Genomic DNA, 21132 nt, shown 5'->3' on the forward strand with positions numbered 1-21132 from the left:
AGGTCAAACAAATTCTGAAATTTGGGGACTCCAGCTTGAACTCCTGGGGTCCCTATCTCTGTGGCACACTTTTTTATGTACATTGTGTCATTTAATTTTTACTTACCATAGATTTTGTCAAAGTAATATATGCATGTAAGTTGCAAAATTCAAGAAATAAAAGACTTTTATAAGACACTGCAGTTGTTCCTTACTCAGTGAATCCTCCCCAGAGACAATGACCACCTTTGACTCTTGCTGTTTCTTCTGGCATATGCCCTTGATTTTCAGTAATATGCACATGCTGCTACCTTGACATCACTTTTATGAATGTTATGAATTATCTGTTGTTGATTTGCACTGTATTCCCTATACACTGCTATTATCTCTGCTTCTCCTCCCTCATCCTCCCACTATTTTACTTTCTGGGTAAATCAGTAATGAATGTTCACATTTTATGCCTACACAAATGATACAGCTGAGCATAGTGGCATTCTGCAGTTGATCATTTCCCACTTCCCCAAGGGGGAAAAATGTATTTTAAAAACTGCCCAGTTTTAGCTGGGAGTGGTGGTGCACTCCTTGTAATTCCAGTGTCTTTGGGACTGAGGCAGGATGATTGCAAATTCAAGCCAACCTGGGCAATTTGGAGCCTGTTTTAAAATAAAATGTAAAGGACTGGGAGTGTAGCTTGCTGATAGAGTGGTTGCCTTGTCTGTGTGAGACCCCAAGTTCAAGCTTCAGTAACACACACACACACACACACACACACACACACACACACACCCCTAATCTGTGAATGTCATGTTAGCATGCATCAATGAGGATTCTGTAAACTCTGAGAGTAGGAACCACCATGGTTTCAATCCCTAGTATTGCAAAAAAAAATAATAGAAATAAACCTGCCCAGTTTTCTGTGTGCCTGTTGCTAATTCTTCTGATATCTTTCAGTTGCTTCTCAGCACAGTTCTCCCCAGGCTCTATATGATGAGCTCTATGTCAGTTACAGTTCTTTCCCAAAACCTCCTTTCTGGAGCCATTCAGGTAATGGCCACAGGTATGATGAGGACAGTTCTCATTGGTCTTATCTCTCCATTTGCACAGCTCCAGCCTGTGGTTTATGTGTGTTTTGTTTCTTGTTTCTTATATTCTGTGTCTCATTCTTGGTGGTTCCCTTTCTTATTCTTCTAGTTTCCTGGAAAAATGCTCATGGGAGTTAACTTTCCAGAGACCATGCCAGTTTGGGTGCATTTTGACTTCTCAGTGGGGCATTCTTCCTGGAAGATTTAATTACCTTCTTTCTTTTCTTTCCTTTTTGGAGGTGCAGCTTCTCTGTGTTTCCCAGGCTGGCATCAAATTCTTAGGCTCAGGTGATCCTCAGCCTCCCAAGTAGCTGCAGTTAGAAGCATGCACCACTAGTACACCCAGTGTGCTGGAGAATTTAGATGCGTGTTCCACTGCTATGCCAGCTGAGTTCTTCACCTTAAGGGTCTGTGGTGCTGAGCCTCAGGATGATCTACCATGTTCCCCAAACTTAAGTGCTGCCCTTTGGGGGAAGTTCCTCTGAGACATTTTAGGGGAATCTAATTCTTTTCACTTTTTAGGCTGACTCTAATGTGTGAATGTTGGCTCTTTGGGCTGCCTTTTCCTTTTCTTTTATCTATTTCTTTGTCTTTGAGCTCTGCTCTCTTGCTAATTTCCTCCAAATTATCTCTAACTTTTCCCTTTTTATAGGATTCTTTCTTTTTTAGTGAATGCAGCACAATCTTATCTCTATTTCTACATTTTATTTTTTCTGCTGAGTTTTTTTTAATATTTTTTTTTTAGTTATTGAGAGAACTTTATTTTTTATTTTTTTATATGTGGTGCTGAGAATTGAACCCAGTGCCTCACATGCCACATGCCAGGCAAGTGCGCTACTGCTGAGCCACAGCCTCAGCCCCTCTTCTGAGTTTCTTTTACCTCCTATTTACTCTCTTCTTCTGGTGTTTTTATCTGCGTGTTAGGGCATCCACTAGCTCCTGGTTGACGTTGCACTCTTAAGAGGTGTACTCCAAGGCTGAGGCCAAGTGGTCTCTCAGCAGGTGAAGCTTGTTAACTGAAGTTTTGCTAGAGGCTCATCTGGGTACAGGTTATATCTGAGTCCTTCCTCTAGGGCATGGTCTTCCAGACACAGGGGAAGGGCTGGTTGGAAGGCAGATCTGTGTTGTTAGTGTGGATTAGGTCACTGAGTCAGCCCTCTCTGTATCCTAACTGCCTTCTCAACTGGGTAGACTGATCTCCCTCTCCAGTTTATGCTTTTCCAGAGAGTAAACTTCCAGTGGTCTCCTGATGGATTGGTTACACATGGTGTGAAGTGGGAAGGGAGTGCAGGAATAGCACATAAGGAAATTGGATTGCCAGAGCCACTGTCTCAAATGCCAGGGCTGGACTCGAGCAGCTGAAAACACTGAATATTAGAGACACCTTTCCCTTATGGCAAAATCTTTTTTCCTTTATGGGGTCTACTTCTGGTGACGTGGCTAGGAAAACCTTCATCATCCTGATATTATATAACTTCCTCTGTTGTCTTCTAGAATACCTTATGATTTGAGGTTTTAAATACATGGGGTGAAGGATCCCATGTGCAAGAGGCCAGGCTTCTGTTTTGTGTGAGGAAACAGACTGTCTTCATATACAGGTGGCAATTTACCAGCTGGCCACTTTAATGGGGTGAGGTGGGACGGGCAGAAATTCCTCCTGTACCACCAGAGGTCATTGACTCACGAGTGTTGTAGTTCTTAGAATTAGAAGAAACCCACAGAGGTTTCCTTTGGGAAGAACATAACATCTTTCACACAAATGGATGGGAGAAAGCCTCCTGTTCTAAGGTCAGGCAGGTAAGTCTGTGATCCAGGAAAAACAGAATCTTCTTGTGTTATGTACTCGAGGAGACCAGACCAGTAGACGCTCTTGGGAATTCATGCTTCCCTTCAGTAGTGGGGAAGAAGGTCAACCAGGGAAAGGGACCCAGCAGTGCCAGGGGCAGTAGTGGAGAAAGTAGGATCGAAGAGGCCTCATGAGAAGTGAAAGAGCCCTTCATTGGGAACTGGGACCCTTGGAGCGGAGTTTGAAAGAAAAAATCAAGGATCAGGGAGCAGGGGCAAGGGGAAGCCAGCTATCATTGTACCTGTGGGAACGCCCTTCCCTCCAGTTGCTGTGGAGCTGGCATTGTGATTTTATGTGCCAGGTGACTCAGAGTACCAGTAGGGGAGCAACCCTGCCCAAGGGAGCCACAGGTACTTGCTAGTTCCTCACCACCTGGAAAGGAGCAACACCAAATCTGTGCAGCGGCTCTGTTTTGGAATGTTGTCTTACTATACCATCTAGCAGGTTGTTTTCTGACTTCTTTCTTTCTTTTTTTTTTTTAGTTGAAGATGAACACAATGCCTTTATTTTACTAATTTTTATGCGGTGCTGAGGATTGAACCCAGTGACTTACCCATGTGAGGCAAGCACTCTACCACTGAGCTACTCTCCCAGCCCTCTGACTTCTTTAACATAAACTTAGTGTTTCCTGTGTGTCCAAGTACCTTAGAAATTAACTGCTATCATCCTGAGTGCAGCCTTTGCAGGGAGGACACAGTAACACTGTGACTTGGGTTTGGGGATAGACTGTGGCAGCCAGCCCAGAGCAGGGCCTGCTTACCATAGGCCTCACTGGCATTAGCACACTTTGAGTTTTATGTCCATATGTATTCTCCCAAGGCATTCAGTTTGACTTGGTTTTCTGGTTTTGTTTTCTTTATCATACAGTGATTTAGATAACAAGAACTAAGTCAGGATTCTCATTGATAAATTGGGTTTTCAAATTTAGATACAGGGAACAACAGGCCCATGCTGGACAGAAGCTGTGCCAGCTGGGCCTCACACTGTGGTCTCTGTGTGCACCATTCTTCTGTCTTCAGCTCTTCAGAGGTCTCTAAAGATGCCATATTTGGATGCATGGAGTAATTCAATACCCAGAGCTAGGCAGTGGCCAGACTAGAATTAAAGCCCATGGCCTTCCTACTCTGCCTACTTCCTTCCAGGCCCAGCTGCCCTGCGCCTCCACCCACCCCAGTACATGCCATTCCCCAATCACCTTGACCTTCACTACTTGAATGTGCTTGGTTGGGTTTTGATCCCCCCAGTGCCTGCCATGTTGTATTTTACTTTTACATATCATATCCCATGAATGTGCATGGCCTGTTCTCCAACCCTGAGGTGGATGCCCTTGTTTCTGCCCTTAGGGTGTTGATAGTATAGTGGGACCAACAGACAGGAACCAGTGATTCCTACAGGATGTTTCACAGATGACTACAGGGTTTCTGTGAGGCAGAGAGCAGGGGCGGCAGGTGGGAGGTCCCGAGAAGGCTGGTACAATGTTCAAGCAGTGTGCCAGTCACTGTTCCCAGGGCCCTGGGGAGCACTGATAAGGAACAAAGTAGGAGGTCTTCAAGGCAGGCAGGGACATAGTGTGACTCCTTTCTACACTTATTGGTAGTTGTGTGACTTGAGTGGAGTAGGTCAAGGTTGTTGGTGGAAACTAGAGACCAAGACCCATTGAGGAATTGCCACTTTTGTGATGGGAGATAGGGCAAGTTTGAACTTTAAGGGGTTGGAAGTGGCATTGAGGAAGTGAAGGGAGTTCTCATGTATCTGGCATGGGCACTTGGTGCAGAGAGATGAGGATATCAAGAGGTTTTCTTCATGTGAAACTGCTAGCTAATCAGGCAGGGTCAGGCAGTGTTTTTAAGACCTACTATGTTCCAGGCAGGTCTGGCCAGTAAGGACATCCTCAAACTCCCTAGAAGGTGGAGTTGCAGTCCTATAATGATGGGTTTGTCCTCTGAGGCTCTGGTCAAAATCAGATACTAGCTGAACCTTGACCAAGAGGAAGCTAGTCCTTGGCTCAAGGGCGAGCTTGTATAGCTTGGGTTATAGAAAGGGCCATGTGCTCTTGAGCTAGTGTCTATCCATATGTCCATTTTAAGAGGGCTGGCTGGTTGCAGTCAGGGAATGACTCTAGACCCCTGTGTTACCTGGTTCTAACACCATCCTTGCAGCCTCCAGTTCTTTGGTGGTCACCTAATATTCTATGAACACATAGTCAATTTTGGACAGGATGTGGTAGGACAGCCACTTAGGGTCTAGCCTTGTGAGCTGACATCAATTTGCTCCTTGACCTCCCCTGGCCTGAAAACCCTTGTCGGGCACTGACCTCCAGCCTTTATTGTGTAGGGGAAAAGCTTACTGTTATACTCTGCAAAAGCTTACTGTTATACTCTGCTCTGTTTGGGGATTTCTTCTTGTAAGATGGTTTCTTGCTCTCTTTCTCCGCCTCCCTGCCCCTCCCCTCCCCCCCCACCACCACCCCAGCTCTTTCTTTCTCTCTCTCTCTCTCTCTCTCATTTTGAGTCAGGGTCTTGCTAAGTTGCTGAGGCTGGCCTTGAATTTGCAATCCTCCTTCCTCAGCCTCCCAAGTCCCTGAGTTTATGTGTGTGTACCACTGTGCCTGGTGAGATAGTTTAACTTCATTTACTTCTGTTTATTGACAGTTGCAGGAAGACTTTTGTTTTTAGGGTATACAGGAGTTGTCATTTGGATCCAGGTGGTCAGGAGGCATTCTAGGGTTGGTGAGTGGAAGGGGATCTTGACCAAAGCTGGTGCTATTCTCAAGGTAACCAGGTCTTGACCATAGTCTCTTGTTGGCATTTGAGGGGCCAGATTGCAGAAGGGAGGATCCTAGTGTGAATTGTGGAGCCTTTGCAATCAGTGCCCAAGGAACAGGGGCCTCTGACCAAATACTAAGATAGCAAGGGAGCCAAGATTGGCGTCTGCTGATGGTGGAGTTAGATATTAAAAAAAGGCAGAAGTATCTGCTTTCTGCTTGGCCTGTCTTCTATTTTATGATCTTTAGATTAGAAACAAGAGCTAAAATACTTAAACCCCAGCAGGGGCTGGGGTTGTGGTTCAGTGGTAGAGTGCTCACCAGGCACTGGGTTTGATCCTCAGCACCGCATAAAAATAAATAAATACCAATAATAGCAGATGGAATATATACACACACACATATATATGTACATATATATGTGTATATATGTGTGTGTGTGTGTGTATATATGACTAAAACAGTGCTCAGAGCATTTTGATTTATTCTTCAGCCCTCAAACATGAAGAAGCTCTCTGGGCAGGCACTGTGGAAGGGACATGGGAATGAGACGGTACTGGGCTGCCCTGAAGAAACCTGACACATGGAGTGCCTTCCTCCTTAGCTCTCTAGAGCCCATGCAACAGCCCTTCCTTTGCAGCTCATGGCAGTAATGACCTACCCATTTTCCTCTTTCAGCTTCCTGCTCTTGAGAGGCATTTTCTGGCTTGTCAGGATAGGCTTATTTCTGGCCTTTAGCCAGGTCAGTGCTCCTCCAGTTCTAAGTCACTAATAGTTGGTGCCCACACTGTCCACATCATCTCTGACAATACCCTGGCAGAATAGGGCATCCTCCAGTGTGTCTTCTGGCATTCAGTATACTTTGCCCACTGTTCATCAAACATGCTTCTTTGGCCCAGTCATGGTCATCCCACTACCTCAAAGCTATTGCAGTAAACTGTATTCTGGGTCTGGACTCTGACCACATGCCAGTTGTCTTTGCTTCAGTGGAAATGCACCTTGTCATCTGGAACTGGCCAATTTGCTCACTATGACTAAAGTGACTGGTGGTAGCCTGGAAGGGATGCTCTTACTAGCCTGGCTTAGCCTTCAGTGACTGGTGCTCTCTAGCACAGAGCCTATCTCTGTGACCATGTTCCCCCTCAAGCTCCTCTGTACCCCCTTTTCTTCTGTGTTCATATCTAGTGACCCGGCTACACTGCCACTGGCCATGGCCTTCTGCTCCCTCTTGGGAAGCCTCCAGGCTGTGTTGCTAGACTACAAATGTTTGCTATTTCTGCTCTACTTCCTTTGGACCTCCTATTAGTCCATGGCTCTGTGGCCCTCATCCCCTTCTAAGTACCTGTGTGGTTGATTTACCTCCCAGTCCATCTTGACACTGCTGTTGGAAAGTGGAAAGAGGAACTTGTAGGGCTTGGGGTCATGGGTGAGTTACAGAGGTGTGCTGTGTCACTTATCCTATTAAAAATGCTTCTTAAATCCTGTCAGGTGACATGTCCATTTCCAGTGTGAAGTATCTGTGCCATGCTGGCCTCAACTGTGCACACCAGGTCCTCACCAGCCCTCTTGCCTGTGTTGTGCCTTTGCTGTGCTTGCCTATAAATCTGATCCTGCGTTGCATGTGGGCTGGTTCTCATGTTACTGTTTTATATCATTCCTCTCACTTCTCTTGTGAACCTGTGGACTTTTCCACTCATGCTTCTGCTCCACCCCTGGATGCCTTGCAAGCAGGAACCTGTTGCTGCCTCACTTGGCAGCAACAGGTTTCTGCTGTGGGCTTTAGGAAACAGGAGAGGTAGGGACTCCAACCATACTTGTTGAATGAAGGATCTAATAATGCAATGGGTCAACATTGTTTTATTTTTATTTACATTAAAACAGGTTTGTACATCTCTTAGCATAAAGCCTCCTTTCTGTGATTTCTTTTTTTAATATAACTTTATTTTTTTAATATGATGCTGAGGATCGAACACAGTGCCTCATACATGGCAGGCAAGCACAACCCCAGCCCAGCCCCTTTTCTGTGATGTTTTTTTTTTTTTAAAGAGAGAGAGAGATGGAGAGAGAGAGAGAGAGAGAGAATTTTTTTTTTAATATTTATTTCTTTTTTAGTTATTGGCGGACACAACATCTTTGTTTGTATGTGGTGCTGAGGATCGAACCTGGGCCGCACGCATGCCAGGCGAGCGCGCTACCGCTTGAGCCACATCCCCATCCCCTCTGTGATTTTTTTTTAATGTTTATTTTTTACTTTTAGTTGGACACAATACCTTTACTTTATTTATTTTTATGTGGTACTGAGGATTGAATCCAGGGACTCGCATGTACTAGGCCAGTGCTCTACCGCTGAGCCACAACCTCAGCCCCTCTTTCTGTGATTTCTTAGAGATCACAAGGGTGATGCTGCAGCCCCACATACGCATTCTTTAGTACCCTGTTTGGGTTTGGAGTGGTGAGGGTGTTTTCAAGCACCAGCTGGACTGGACTGGTTTATTTATTCCATTCAAGTGAGGCCACAGAGCCCTGACAAGTCTTGTTTGTTTATTAACAAGTCCAGTGCTGGGAAAACAGGCAGGAAGAAGACCTACACTACAGGGAAGAAGGCAGACTGTGAACAGAACAGAGCATCCTGTCTCTTGGGAGATAGATGCCCAGCTCAAGCCTGCTATCGTGTTTCTTCCTTTCTAGCAATGCATTCCTGTTCTTTCTCTGTGTGTTTGTGTTATGCATGTGTGCATACATATGTGTGCAGGCATGGAGGAGGGTAGTGTATGCTGTCATTCAAGGGAAAACTGAGTTTAGCTCATGTGCATAATTCTTTATAACCAGGAGCAGCAGTGTGGTATAAAACTTTTAGTAATATTTTCTCTTGTTGTGCCTCTGTTAGTAAATGTGTTTTGAAGATGTTTTTCACATTCGTGTGATCTGTCTCCTTCTGTCCCCAGCTATAAGCTGTTGAATTTGGGGCGGGTCTCCTTGGTCATGTTTGGAGAACATGAATTGTTCCACATAGGGACCCTTTCCTTGGGAGGAACTGAGAGATGACTTCTGTGGGCCCCTTCACTCTACAGAGGAACATTCTGAAACTGAGGTTCCATTGTGCTCAGTGGCAGGTTTGGGTAGGCACCCAGGTCACTCAGAGGGCAGGAAGTAGAGACTGGCTGGCCACCCAGTGGTCTAATGCATGCTTGTTTTTGTGTTGGTGGTGAGCAGTCTCTAAGGAACAGTTCCCCTTTCCCGTCAAGCCAGTGGCTTGCTTTTGCTTCATGGTGACCACCTTTCCTATTCCTTCTTTCTCATGGCCCTGTCCTCTTACTCCCTTGTTAAGCTTTCTGTCATTGCTCTGTTGAGGATCCCTCCCTACATGTCTTGATGGGACCTCAGTGAGGCTGCATTCTGGGAACAGCACCTGATCCTTCCAGGGGCAGCTACCATGAAGGGCCTAATGGCTAAGACTTGCTATTGTGTGTAAATGTCTCTTCTTTTGTGTTTCAGTGAGGATGCCATGAGGAAAGCTGGTGTGGCCCACAGTAAATCTAGCAAGGATATGGAGAGCCATGTATTCCTGAAGGCCAAGACCCGGGTAAGGTCTCCTTGGGTGGAGTCCCTTGTTAGAGAGGTTCAGAGAGTGGGATGTTGCAGATTCTGAGAACTCTACACTAGGGTCCTAGGGAGTGGGTTGTTTGATTGCTCACTGATTAATCACAGACATAGTTGGCTTTGTGTGCAGCATTCTATGTCAATGGAATGAGGAAGATACTTCGTGGGCATCCCTTGCTTCACTGCTGGTATCTTCCAATCTGTGGCCAGCCCCTATGTATCCTACAGGGGGCTCCCTCAAAACCTATTGTTCCCATGGAATGGGAAATGCTGGGAGTAAGCACTGACTCTCTCCTGAGCCTCAGCTCAACAGGGATCTTCCCTGAGCCCCATAGGCTCTAATGCATGGATATAGAAGTGCACCTATTCCCTTTTGTGAAGTGAGGCAGGTAATATTGGTTAAGATCTGAGCCCTGGGACAGCATAGGTGGAGTGGGTAGAAGGATTTCTACGATGTGGCCTCTTATCTTGGGCTTCATATGATTGTCTTGCTTCCTCCATGGGCTCTCCCCAGAGCAGAGCCCTTCTATTAGAAATGAAGCAAAATGGAAGAAATGAAATGAAATGAAACACTGGTGTGTGTTTATGAGTACATAGTTGTTTAAGGAAGAGCCCCAAGAACATGCATATTGAAGTGGGGCAGGGTGGCTTCTGTTGTGAACATGTGTAATAAGTATTTTGTTTTTCTTTTAAGAGCATTATTGAGATTGAATTCATATACTCTACAGTTCACCTGTTTAAGGTGTACAGTTCAGTTGCCTAGGATATTCAGAATTATGTGAACTATCACTATAATCTAATTTTAGAATATTTTTCCAAAAGAAACTTAGTGACCATTAGCAGTCACACCTCATTTCCCCCTCAGTCATTAGCAACCACTTTTCTACTTTCTGTTGCTATGGATTTTCCCATTCTGAACTTTTCATATAAATGTAGTCATACAGGACTGGCATGTAGTTAATTGTTAAAGCACTTGCCTAGCATGCCTGAGGTCCTAGGTTTGATCCTAAGCACTATTTAAAAAAAAAAAAAAAAAAGATTCCTGGGGATTTATATTTATTTATTTATTTATTTTTGGTGTATGACTGAACCATGTTATAGCAGCAGGTACCTGATTTATTTTTATTGCTGAATAACATTCTGTCTGGATGGGTAGATCGTGTGTATGTACACACATACACACACCAACCTCCACTTATCAGTCGATGGACTTGGATTATTTACACTTTTGGCTATTATGAATAATGCTGCTGTAAATATTCCTGTAAAATATTTATAGGGTGTGTATGTGTGGTGCTGGAGGTAGAACTCAGGGCTCAGGGCCTTGAGCATACAAGGCAAGTGCTTCTCTACTGAGCTACATCCCTAGCCCATTATAAAAGTTTTTGTGTAGACAAAGTTTTCCTTTCCTTTGGATACATACCTAGGGGTGGAGTTGCTGGTTCATGGAAACTCCATGTATAACTTTTTGAGGAACTATCAGTCTGTTTTCTAAAGCAGCTGTACCAGTTGAACCCACCAGAAGCTTATTAGGTTTCGTTTGTCCCCAACACTTATTATTGTCCTTTTTATTGTAGTCATTGTTTTAGTCAGCTTTTTCACTGCTGTGACTAAAGGACCCAACCAGCATAGTTATTGAGGAGGAAGAGTTTATTTGAGGGTTCACAGTTTCAGAGGTCTTAATCCATAGAAGGCTGATTCCATTTCTCGGGGCTCAAGATGAGGCTGAACATCATGGCAGAGTGTGTGGCAGAGGAAAGCATCCCTGATCAGGAAATAGACTGACTCTATTCTCCAGATACAAATATATACACCAAAGCCACACCCCAATTCTCAACTCCTCCAGCCATACCCTACAACTTTATTTACCCCTCAGTAAATCACTAATTGGGTGAAACTCTTAACCACCCAGTCATTTCTTCTCTGAACCTTCTTGCATTGTCTCACATGTGAGCTTTTAGGGGACACCTCACTTCCAAACCATAACAGTTATCATAATGAATGTGAAATGGTATCCATTGTGCTTTTGATTTACATTTGCCTGGTGACTATGATATTCAGCATCTTTTTATATGCTGGTTGGCCATTTGTATATTTTCTTTGGAGAGATGTCTATTTGTATTCTTTGCCTATTTTGGGTGTGTGGGGGTTGTACTAGGAATTGAACCCAGGAGAGATTAACCACTGAGCCAGGTTGCCAGCATTTTTTTCTTTTTTCTTTTTTTTTTTTTTTTTGTGACAGTGTCTTGCTAAGTTAGCCAGAGAGTTTGACCTTGAACTTGAAATCCTTTTGCCTCAGCTTCTTGTATTGCTGGGATTATAGGCATGACCCTTCTCCTGTTTTTTAATTGAGTTGTTGGTCTTTTCATTTTAATTTTTAAAAATTTTTTAAAATTTTTTATTTTTATTTATATATTTGGGGGATGGGATATTTTACTGATTTTGTTAGTTTGTATTTTCTTACAATTAAAAGAACTTTGATGAGGCTTATTGAACTGACCGTCTCAGCTTTAAAAATATAGACATTGTTAAGCACTGTTTATTGTTTATTCATAACAGACAAACTCCAAAACTTAATAGCATAAAGCAGGAAGTTATTTCTCCTAATTCTGTGAGTCCGGAGTAGGAACAATTGGAATTGCCCAGCTGCACCTTTCTGGTTTTGCTCTGACATCTCATGTGGTTGCTTAGTGAGGGTAGCTGGGATTGTCTGGAAGGTCCATAAAGGCTTCACTCAGGTGACTGCATGTCACTTTTCCCAGTATGGCCTCCACTCTGGTATCTCTAGTGGCAGAGCTCAGACTTTATTATAGTACTGTGGCTGGCTTTCAAAAAGAAGAAGTGGGAGCTGCCAGCCTTCAGAGGTTTGAATACAGGAATTTTTTTTTAAGAGATAGATAGAGAGAATTTTTTTTAATATTTATTTTTTAGTTTTTGGTGGACACAACATCTGTATTTTATTTTTTTATGTGGTGCTGCGGATCGAACCCAGCGCCCTGCACATGACACGCGCTCGCGCTCTACTGCTTGAGACACATCCCCAGCCCCAGGACATTTTTTTTTAGGGGGTGTGTGTGTGTGTGTGTGTGTGATGGGGATTTCACCCAGGGGCACTCTACCATTGAGCTATATCCCTAGCCCTTCCAGCCCTTTTACTTTTTATTTTGAAACAGGCTTACTAAGTTGCCAGGGTTGGCCTCAGACTTCAGTTCTTTTGCCTCAGCCTCTCTAATTTCTGAGATTATAGGTGCGCATCTGCATACAGGAAGTGTTAAGTCCAGTGAAGATTCCGGGTTGGGAAAATCACCTTTGCCTTTTGGCGTGACCAGTGGCCAGTGATTATTGCCTAGCTATAATGGAAACTACCTCAGAGACCTTCCTAGCAGCTGAGGAGTAAGCCTTCCATCCCAAAGGACGTGCTTAGAAACACAACAGCCCCTGACCATCCCCGTTCACTCTGCCTTAGTCTTTCATTTACTGCATATCGAATTATTTATGCTGCCCCTTAATGATTCCAGTCCATTTGCTTTGTTTGAGTTGGCTTTAAATCCCTAATTTATAAAGGAGGCCCTGGCTAATTGAAAGAGAAGTGTTTATGAGAACAGTGTAGGAAAATTCCTGTGTCATTTTCACAGAGACAGACATACTTGGGCACTGCCATCTGTATTTGTCTTCAGGTCAAAATTGCAACTCAGGCACACTTTAACCTCCCCTGCTACCTGAGACCCTGTTAGAACAGCTGTGAAAAAAATTAAAAAGTAGGACTCTGGAGCAGGGGAAAAGTTAGGGAATAATGATATCTCTGTGGACCCAAGAGGAGCTCTGAGGTAGTGAGTCACGGAGAAGGAGGATGACCTTCCCTTGGAATTCTGATAGGCTTGCAGGTCCAAAGATGCCTCTCTAAGGGAACTGGAGAACTAATGAGCACTTCAGGCTCTTTAGTGTATACTCCAGGGCAGAGAAAACCTTGAGTGTTTTTCTCCAGAAGAATTCACCAAATTTCCAGAGTCGACACATGCTTCCAGTGTTCATTCCCCAAGTTAAAGCCCTACCCATCCTGGCATTGGCTCACTCTAGGTTTCATAGCTAGATCTCCTCTTCAGAGTACAATGTGATGTCCCCGTGCAAGGCCATCTTCTGAGTTCTTCACATATGTGAATCTCTCGAGCCCCACTTAGACCTATAAAGAGGGTACAGTATTATTTTTGCCAGTCAACATACAAGGAAATTCAGTCACATACATGCTAATTGCCCTGCTCAAAATATCATGTGGCTGGTTAGAGGAGAGCTGGGTTGTAATCCTAGGGGTCTGGTGTCAGAGTGGATGATTTTAGCCATGTTTCTAATTGACTCCCACCCAGCAAAGCAAAAGACATTCAGACACCCACTTTAATCCTCGAAGACTTTAATTCTTATGGATGGGACTCCTCTATGTGAAGGAGCTGAGGGAAACAAAAATAGCCATGTCTGGGTGGTGGGCCATAGTTCATAATAACAACTCCATGCATTCCAGGCAGCCTTTTGATACTTTAGGAAGGTTTAGCAGTCAGGGATCCTGGCACCTGTCATCACCTAAAGGGGCAGTATGGAAAGATGCTTATTGGGTATATTCATTTTGTTTGTTTGTTTCTTTTTTTTTTTTTTTCCTTTTAGTTATAGATGGGCACAGTGTCTTTATTTTTATTTATTTTCATGTGGTACTGAGGATCAAACCCAGTGCCTCACATGTGCTAGGCAATTTGCTCTACTGCTGAGCCACAACCCCAGCCCCTAGAACTGGGTGTATTTCTGTTTGCCTGATCTTTTTAAAATTAAACAGTTGTTCTTTGGTATCTGTGAGGGATTGGATCCAGGATTCCCTCAGGATTCCAAAGTTCATAGATGCTCAAGTCCCTTGTATAAAATGGTATAATACTTGCATAAAAACTGCACACATTTCCGGTATCCTTTAAATCATCTCTTGATTACTATAATACCTAATCTAATGCAAATACTTATTGTACCGAATTGGCTAGGGAATAATAATGATAAATGGCTATGCGTGTTCAGTACAGAATACAATTTATTTTTATGTTTTTTTTTTGTACTAGGGATTGAACCCAGGGATGCTTTATCCCTATGCTACATCCTGTCATTTTTATTTTTTATTTTGAGGCAAGATCTTGCTAAGTGACTGAGGCTGGCCTCAAACTTCTGATCCTCCCACCTCAATCTCCCGGATCACAAATATTATAAGTGTACACCACCATGCCCCATGAGACTGTATCTATTTATTTGGAACTGGGGATTGAACCTAGGAGCCCTTTACCTCTGAGCTACATCTCCAGCTCTATTTTTTTTTTATTTTTTATTTTTTTATTTTGAGACAGGGTCTCACTAAGTTGCTGGAGGCCTTAGTAAGGGTGAGACACAAGGGGTGTATGTGTGGAAGGTATGTGTATGTGTTTGTGTATATGTATGTGTATATTCACGTACATTATGAATTGACTAGTGCAGAAGTGAACCCTGACAAAAGAAGCAGAGAGCATTAAACTGGCAGGCCACTTGGGACTAATCAATCAAAGAGGAACAAGAGCTGAACTACCAACCAGCTGGAATAAATGAGCAAGAGCATAGATAATCAGGCCCATTCTTTGGGGGAGGGATTTACAAATATTCGTCTGATATTGATTGCCTACTTTCAGCCTTTCTAGGGACCTCAAAAGCCCAAGATCCAGCTTTTCATTGAATCTGAATATATCTTCTGCTATTCCTATTGCATCAAGGGAGTTTACCTGCCCAAGAGTTCAGGCGTTAGAAGTGCTGATACTTAGAACTGATAAAAGCATAAAGTATACATTAGAAGCTGTAAACACATGAAAAGATGAGCATTTTCTTTTCTTTTAAGATATTTTAATTTTAGATGGTCACAACACCTTTATTTTATTTATTTATTTTATGTGGTGCTAAGGATCTAACCCAGTGTCTCACATGTGCTAGGTAGGTGCTTTACCACTGAGCTATAATCCCAGCCCAAGATGAGCATTTTTTTAACTGTTGAGATCTCCTAGAAAGTCCTGGGATTGTGCTTGGTGCTGCTGGTTCATAAGGAGGCTCCAGTGTTCTTATCACCATTAGCAGTGTTGCTTTGCTTTGATGAGTTTCATCTAAATGTATAACTGTCAGGACTTCTGCACTGCCTTTAGTAAACATTTGTTCACAAGCCTAATTTTAAATTCTAATTGTTCAGTTTTCAGGAGCTGTATTATGAATGTATCCAGGCCCTAGAGAAACATTTTACAAACATCTAGAGAGCAACATTCTCCCTAATTTACCTGTGGGAAAAAACAAGTACAGGGCAAGTCAAAGGATGCATGATGCTTAGCTCGTTTGTTGGCTTGTGCATACTTGGATTCTCTCTTGCTTTCTTTGTTGTTTGTTTTGTTTTGTTTTCTCCTTTGCAGTGCTAGGAATTGAGCTCAAGACTGCTTTATCACTGAGCTACATCCCCATTCCTATAAGGAAACCAAGTCATAAAAAAGTAAATAAATAAATGAATGCATACATACATAATTTGAACAAACAAATCTAGTTTCTCTTAATTTTAAAGTCCAAAAGTCTAAAAATCAATATCACTGGTCAAAAATCACCATGTTGGTAAGTCTGTATTCCCTCTAAAGGCTCTCAGGGACAATTTTCCTTACATCTTCCAGCTTCTGGTAGCTGCTGGTGTCCCTTGGTATATGAATGTGTCATGGCAGGCTACAAGACTCAGCATCATATGGTAAAATGTCTCTCTGCTCTTTTTTTTTTATTATTATTATTAGTTGCTCAAGACAATACAGTGATCTTGACATATCATACATTTGACTCAAAAGGGATATGAATTCTCATTTTTCCACATGTACAGATTGCAAGATCACATTGATTATACAGCCATGTATATACATACAGCAATACTAGTGTCAGTTGTATTCTGCTGCCCTCCCTATCCCCCCTCCCCTCCCATCACCTCTGTCTACCCAATCTACTGTGATACATTTCTCTCTCTCTTTTTTCCCTTCCCCCTCACACCATCATATATGTATTTTGTGTAACGATGAGGGTCTCCTTCCATCTTCCATACAATTCCCCTCTTCCCTCCCATGCCCTCCCACGCCCTCCCACCTCTCTTCCCTGTTTAGTGGTAATCTTCTTCTCATGCTCTTCCTCCCTACTCTGTTTTGAGTCACCCCCCTTATATAAGAGAAGATATTTGGCATTTGTTTTTTAGGTATTGGCTAACTTCACTTAGCATAATCTGCTCAAATGCCATCCATTTCCCTGCAAATGCCATGATCTTGTTATTTTTTAGTGCTGAGTAATATTCCATTGTGTATAAATGCCACATTTTTTACCTTAACATCACCTTCTTCTCTGAGAGTGAAATTTCTTTCTGCCGCCGCCTCATGAGGATACATATGGTTGCAGTTAAGGGCCACTCCCCTTTCTCAGGATCCTTAAGCACATCTGCAAAAACCCTTTCTCCAAATAAGGAAACACTTACAGGGTTCCAGGGGATCAGACCTGGTATATTGGGGCCTATTATTTAGCCCGCTAAAGATGGAAAGTTGACTAGTGGTTGCCTACTGATGGGATTGTGGCTCAGCTGTAGAGCACTTGCGTAGCATGTGGGTTCGATCTTCGGCACCACTTAAAAATAAATAAATAAAATAAAGGTATTGTGTCCAACTACAACTAAAAAATATATATATATATTATTTTTTTTTTTTTAACTACTGAATGGTATACTTTAAATGGGTGGACTTTATGGAAAGTGAATTATATTTCAATAAAATGATTATATTTGTGTGTGTGTGTGTGTGTGTGTATTTGTTTAGTTTGTGCTTTGAGATAGGTTCTCACTAAGTTACTCAGAGCCCTGCTAAGTAGAGGCTGGCTTTGAGGCTGAGTTTGAACTTATGATCCTCATGCCTCAGCCTCCCAAGCTTCTGGGATTACAGGCATGTGCCATCATGCCCAGCTAAAACTTTTATATTTTAAAAAATGGAGGGCTGGGGATGTGGCTTAAGCGGTAGCGCGCTCGCCTGGCATGCGTGCGGCCCGGGTTCGATCCTCAGCACCACATACAAACAAAGATGTTGTGTCCGCCGATAACTAGAAAATAAATATTAAAATTCTCTCTCTCTCTCTCTCCTCCTCTCTCTTTAAAAAAAAAAAAAAAAAGGAATCAGTGAAAGTTGTAGAGAATGTGTCTATCTGTCCTTGGTAGCAAGGTCAGGGCAGCGTGGTTTCCTTGAGTGGGTAGGGGTAAGGGATGTTGTTGGGGCTGCCTTGGCTTGAGGTTTGATAGATTTTTAAATATGTTAGGAAAACTTTCAGAGTCATAAATGTCCACACTCGTAGAGCCTGCAGTTGTTGCGGTTTGGCCTGTCTGTGTCCCTCTTGAATTGTTCAGGGCAGGTCTCAGCTTTCATGGTGTTATATGTCTGCAACTGCAGAATTTCTCCACACAGGACATGCACCAAGGCCCCACTTAACAATAACCCAACCTCAGTCAGCGTAAAGGCCTTGTTCACGTCTCAGCAGTTTTTTTCCTAGCAGTTGGTTTATTTGAATCAGGATCCAAATGAGGATCTGTTCTCCCCTCAGGCCTCTCTCAGCCTGTAGAAAAAAACAGCCCAGCAGTCTTCTGCAAGGTCTCTCACTCCTGCCTGCCCCCTCATTGTGAACTGGGTTCTAGAATGAAAGAACAGGGGTACAGTCTTGTTAGCAAGAATGGACCCAAGATGACCTTTTCTGATATTTCTGGGTGACTTGATGCTTCAGTGAGGCACAGTTGTTGGGGGTTTAGAGGGGTGGCAGCATGACTCCTAGTAAAGTTCTCCATTATCCAATAATTCTATTGTTTAATTAAGGATTACAAAATGATAACTGTCTTTAATTCTGGCTCTTCCATATTTATTACATGGAAGTTTGTTTTGGTTTTTTTTTTTTTTTGGTCAAGAAGCATTATCTATCATCAGGGAGGAATTTTTTTTTTTAATATTACTTGTTCTAGACCACCAGGAATGCTGTTATTATTCCTTCCAGGGCAAAGAGTGCCCTCAGTGGGCCACAGATGGGTTCTCTTCTTTGAGCAACGTTTTAACTTCAGGGATGTGTATTTGGTGTATTTCAGTTCTTTGTAGTAGTTTGCATTGATGTTTTCATGATCCTGTCCTCCTTTGATGGTAGCTCCCATGCCCCCTGCAATCTTAGGGCTCCTTACATAACCCTTTTAGTCTTTTCTAGCTTGCTGGTATTTAGGCCCTGGGATTGCCTGTTCCTCTAAGGATCCCTGAGTCCTTTTTTGAGGGTAAAATGGCATTTAGTGCATGCAATTGTGGACTCAGCTCTGCTCATTGCTTTTGGGCCTTTTTGTGAATAGAACTAAGAAATACATGTTTTTGAAATAACAGAAATGCCCCATAAGTCAGGTGTGGTGGTGCATACCTGTAATCCCAGCAGTTCGGGAGGCTGAAGCAGGAAGATTGCAAATTTGTGGCTAGCCTCAGCAACTACATGAGACCCTGTTTCAAAATTAAAAGAAAGACAAAAAAAAAAAAAAGCCAGGTATTATTGAAGTGATGTTTCCAATTCAGATTTCTTTTGCAGGATTTTTGGTTTTAAACCATGTCTTTTCTGTTACTATGAACATCTTGTTTTTCAATATCATTAGCATAATTGCTTGCTTTACTCTCAAGGGGTTTCAGAATAAATGGTAACAAATTGTGGACTAAAAGTTTGAGATTATTTTGCAGCTTTGTCCTTTAAAAATGTATCCTTGTAGCATGTTTAAGTTTTTTGTTTCCTGTTTAAAAAAAAAAAAAGCTACTTAAAGGAATTCTTTTCCCTGTATGTTTCTACCACTGACTTGATAGTTAACTCATTTGTTTTGGTTGGTTTTTGAATTTGGAGGGAATTGTGCTACTTTTTTTTTTCCTTTTTGTGGGGGGTACCAACAATTGAACTCAGGGGTACATGACCACTCAGCCACATCCCCAGAACTTTTTTATATTCTTTTTAGAGACAGAGTCTCACTGAGTTGTTTAGGGTCTAAGTTGCTGAGGCTGGCTTTGAACTTGGGATCCTCCTGTCTCAGCCTCCTGAGCTGCTGGGATTATAGGTATGTGCCACCACTCTGTTTTATCTTTTCCGTGGTGAAAGATTTACATGTTTTCATGGCAAAGACCAGTAGGTTTGGAAAAGGCTCATTTCCAGCCCAGTTACTCTTTCTTGTTTACCCATGATTTTGGTTTATTCTTCCAGTATTTCTTTTGACAGACTTAAGTGTTTTGGATTTCCCAGGTCTTACACAAAAGGCAGCACTTAGTAACAGAGTACATAGTTGATGGTATTTTATACGGACTGTGCAAACTTCTCCCACTCTCTCTGAGGCTCACTCCATGGCATATTTTTGAGCCTCTGTGCAAGCAAGACTTGCACACGTCAAGCATGTGTTCTGAGTCTTAAGCTTGTATACGTGTGTTTTTGGTGTGCCAGGGATCAAACCTGGGGCCTCATACATGTTAAGCACATGCTGTACCACTAGGCTACCCTTTTTTAGTTGTTGACAGACCTTTATTTTATTAATTTATTTATATGCGGTGCTGAGAATCAAACCCAGTGCCTCACAGATTTGAGACTAGCGCTCTACCAATCCCAGCCCTCAAGCTTTTTTTTAATGCTTTCATTTTCTCATCTGTGATCTGGACATATCAGCAGCACTAGATAGTTGGGGTAATTAAAAGCATCGATATATGTATAGTCTTTAGAGGAGTGTTGTCAGGGGTGAGTGAGTTGAGTGTTGGCTGCTCTTGTTATGGAGTTATTTTTTTAATATTTTGTGGGAGGTTGTAAATGGATATAGTACCTTCCTTTCATTTATTTATTTTTATATGGTGCTGAGGATCAAACCCAGTGCCTCACATATGCCAGGCAAGCACTCTTCCACTGAGCCACAACCCCAGCCTCTATGGTATTATTGTTTATGGCCTTGTAATAACAGACTTGGGTGTAGCCTGGACACTTTAAATTTTGATAATGAGCAGAGGAGTTGGAGGGAAGATGAGGTAGTAGTTATCTGCCCTTGCCCTTTTTTCTGGGACCATTATGGCAAATTGGGTGCTTTGGAGCAAGGGAGTACCATTATCTCTCTGTCTGAACAGGGACTGGAAATTCTCACCCGTAGGGAGGTAAGTTAGGTACCATCATTCACAGCAGAAAATAAGCAGCTGGGGGCGTAAAAGATAGCCCAGCCCTGGGGGATCAGCAGTGCAATGTCAGATACTAGAACTGACCCATAGACTTAGCTCCACATATTCTTGGGTGACTTGCTTTTGGGAGAACATTAAAAATGTGTTTCATCTATTAGAAAGTTTCTTGACCATCAGGGTGACTTACTGACCCTTTTTCACACAAGGCATCTGTTCTCCTCTACCCAGCCTCAGATTTGCAGAGCTGGACTAGACCTTGATGGCTTCCTAGCTCTGGGCCAGGAGTGGCAGGTGGAAGTAGGCACTGTAGCATGGTAACATCTACTCATCTGACTACTGGCAGTGGGTGTAACTAGGTTCTGCTTCTGTGCAGAAGGCATTGGGGACATGCTCTTGAGCATCATTTATCATGTCTTAAGTCTACGTAAACCTGTTTTTCTTTCATGATAATAGAGAAAACTCAACAGATTCTTTCAAGGTATTGCAGACCTACAAGGTAGTCCAGTCTCCTAATGAGAGGTCAAATATGGACTGGCTGACTTCCAAGTTCTCTCCCCCTAGACCTGACTGCCTCATTTCCATTCCCGGGTTTCCTTTGGCTCCCACACTTCTATTGCTTCCACT

At 42.9% G+C, this 21132-nt stretch overlaps 1 protein-coding gene across 6 annotated transcripts in view; it reads left to right on the top strand.

Annotated features, from left to right (window-relative positions):
- Med15 (mediator complex subunit 15) overlaps positions 1 to 21132 on the top strand; it is a 73219-nt gene that overhangs the window by 14008 nt on the left and 38079 nt on the right. For all 6 annotated transcript variants that reach the window (XM_027924324.3, XM_027924327.3, XM_027924328.2 and 3 more), the window contains exon 2: positions 9167 to 9254. In XM_027924324.3, coding sequence (XP_027780125.2) covers positions 9167 to 9254 — 88 coding nt within the window. The remainder of the gene's footprint in view (positions 1 to 9166; positions 9255 to 21132) is intronic.

This window comes from Marmota flaviventris, chromosome 1 (assembly GCF_047511675.1).
Source record: "Marmota flaviventris isolate mMarFla1 chromosome 1, mMarFla1.hap1, whole genome shotgun sequence".
Lineage (NCBI taxonomy): Eukaryota > Metazoa > Chordata > Mammalia > Rodentia > Sciuridae > Marmota > Marmota flaviventris.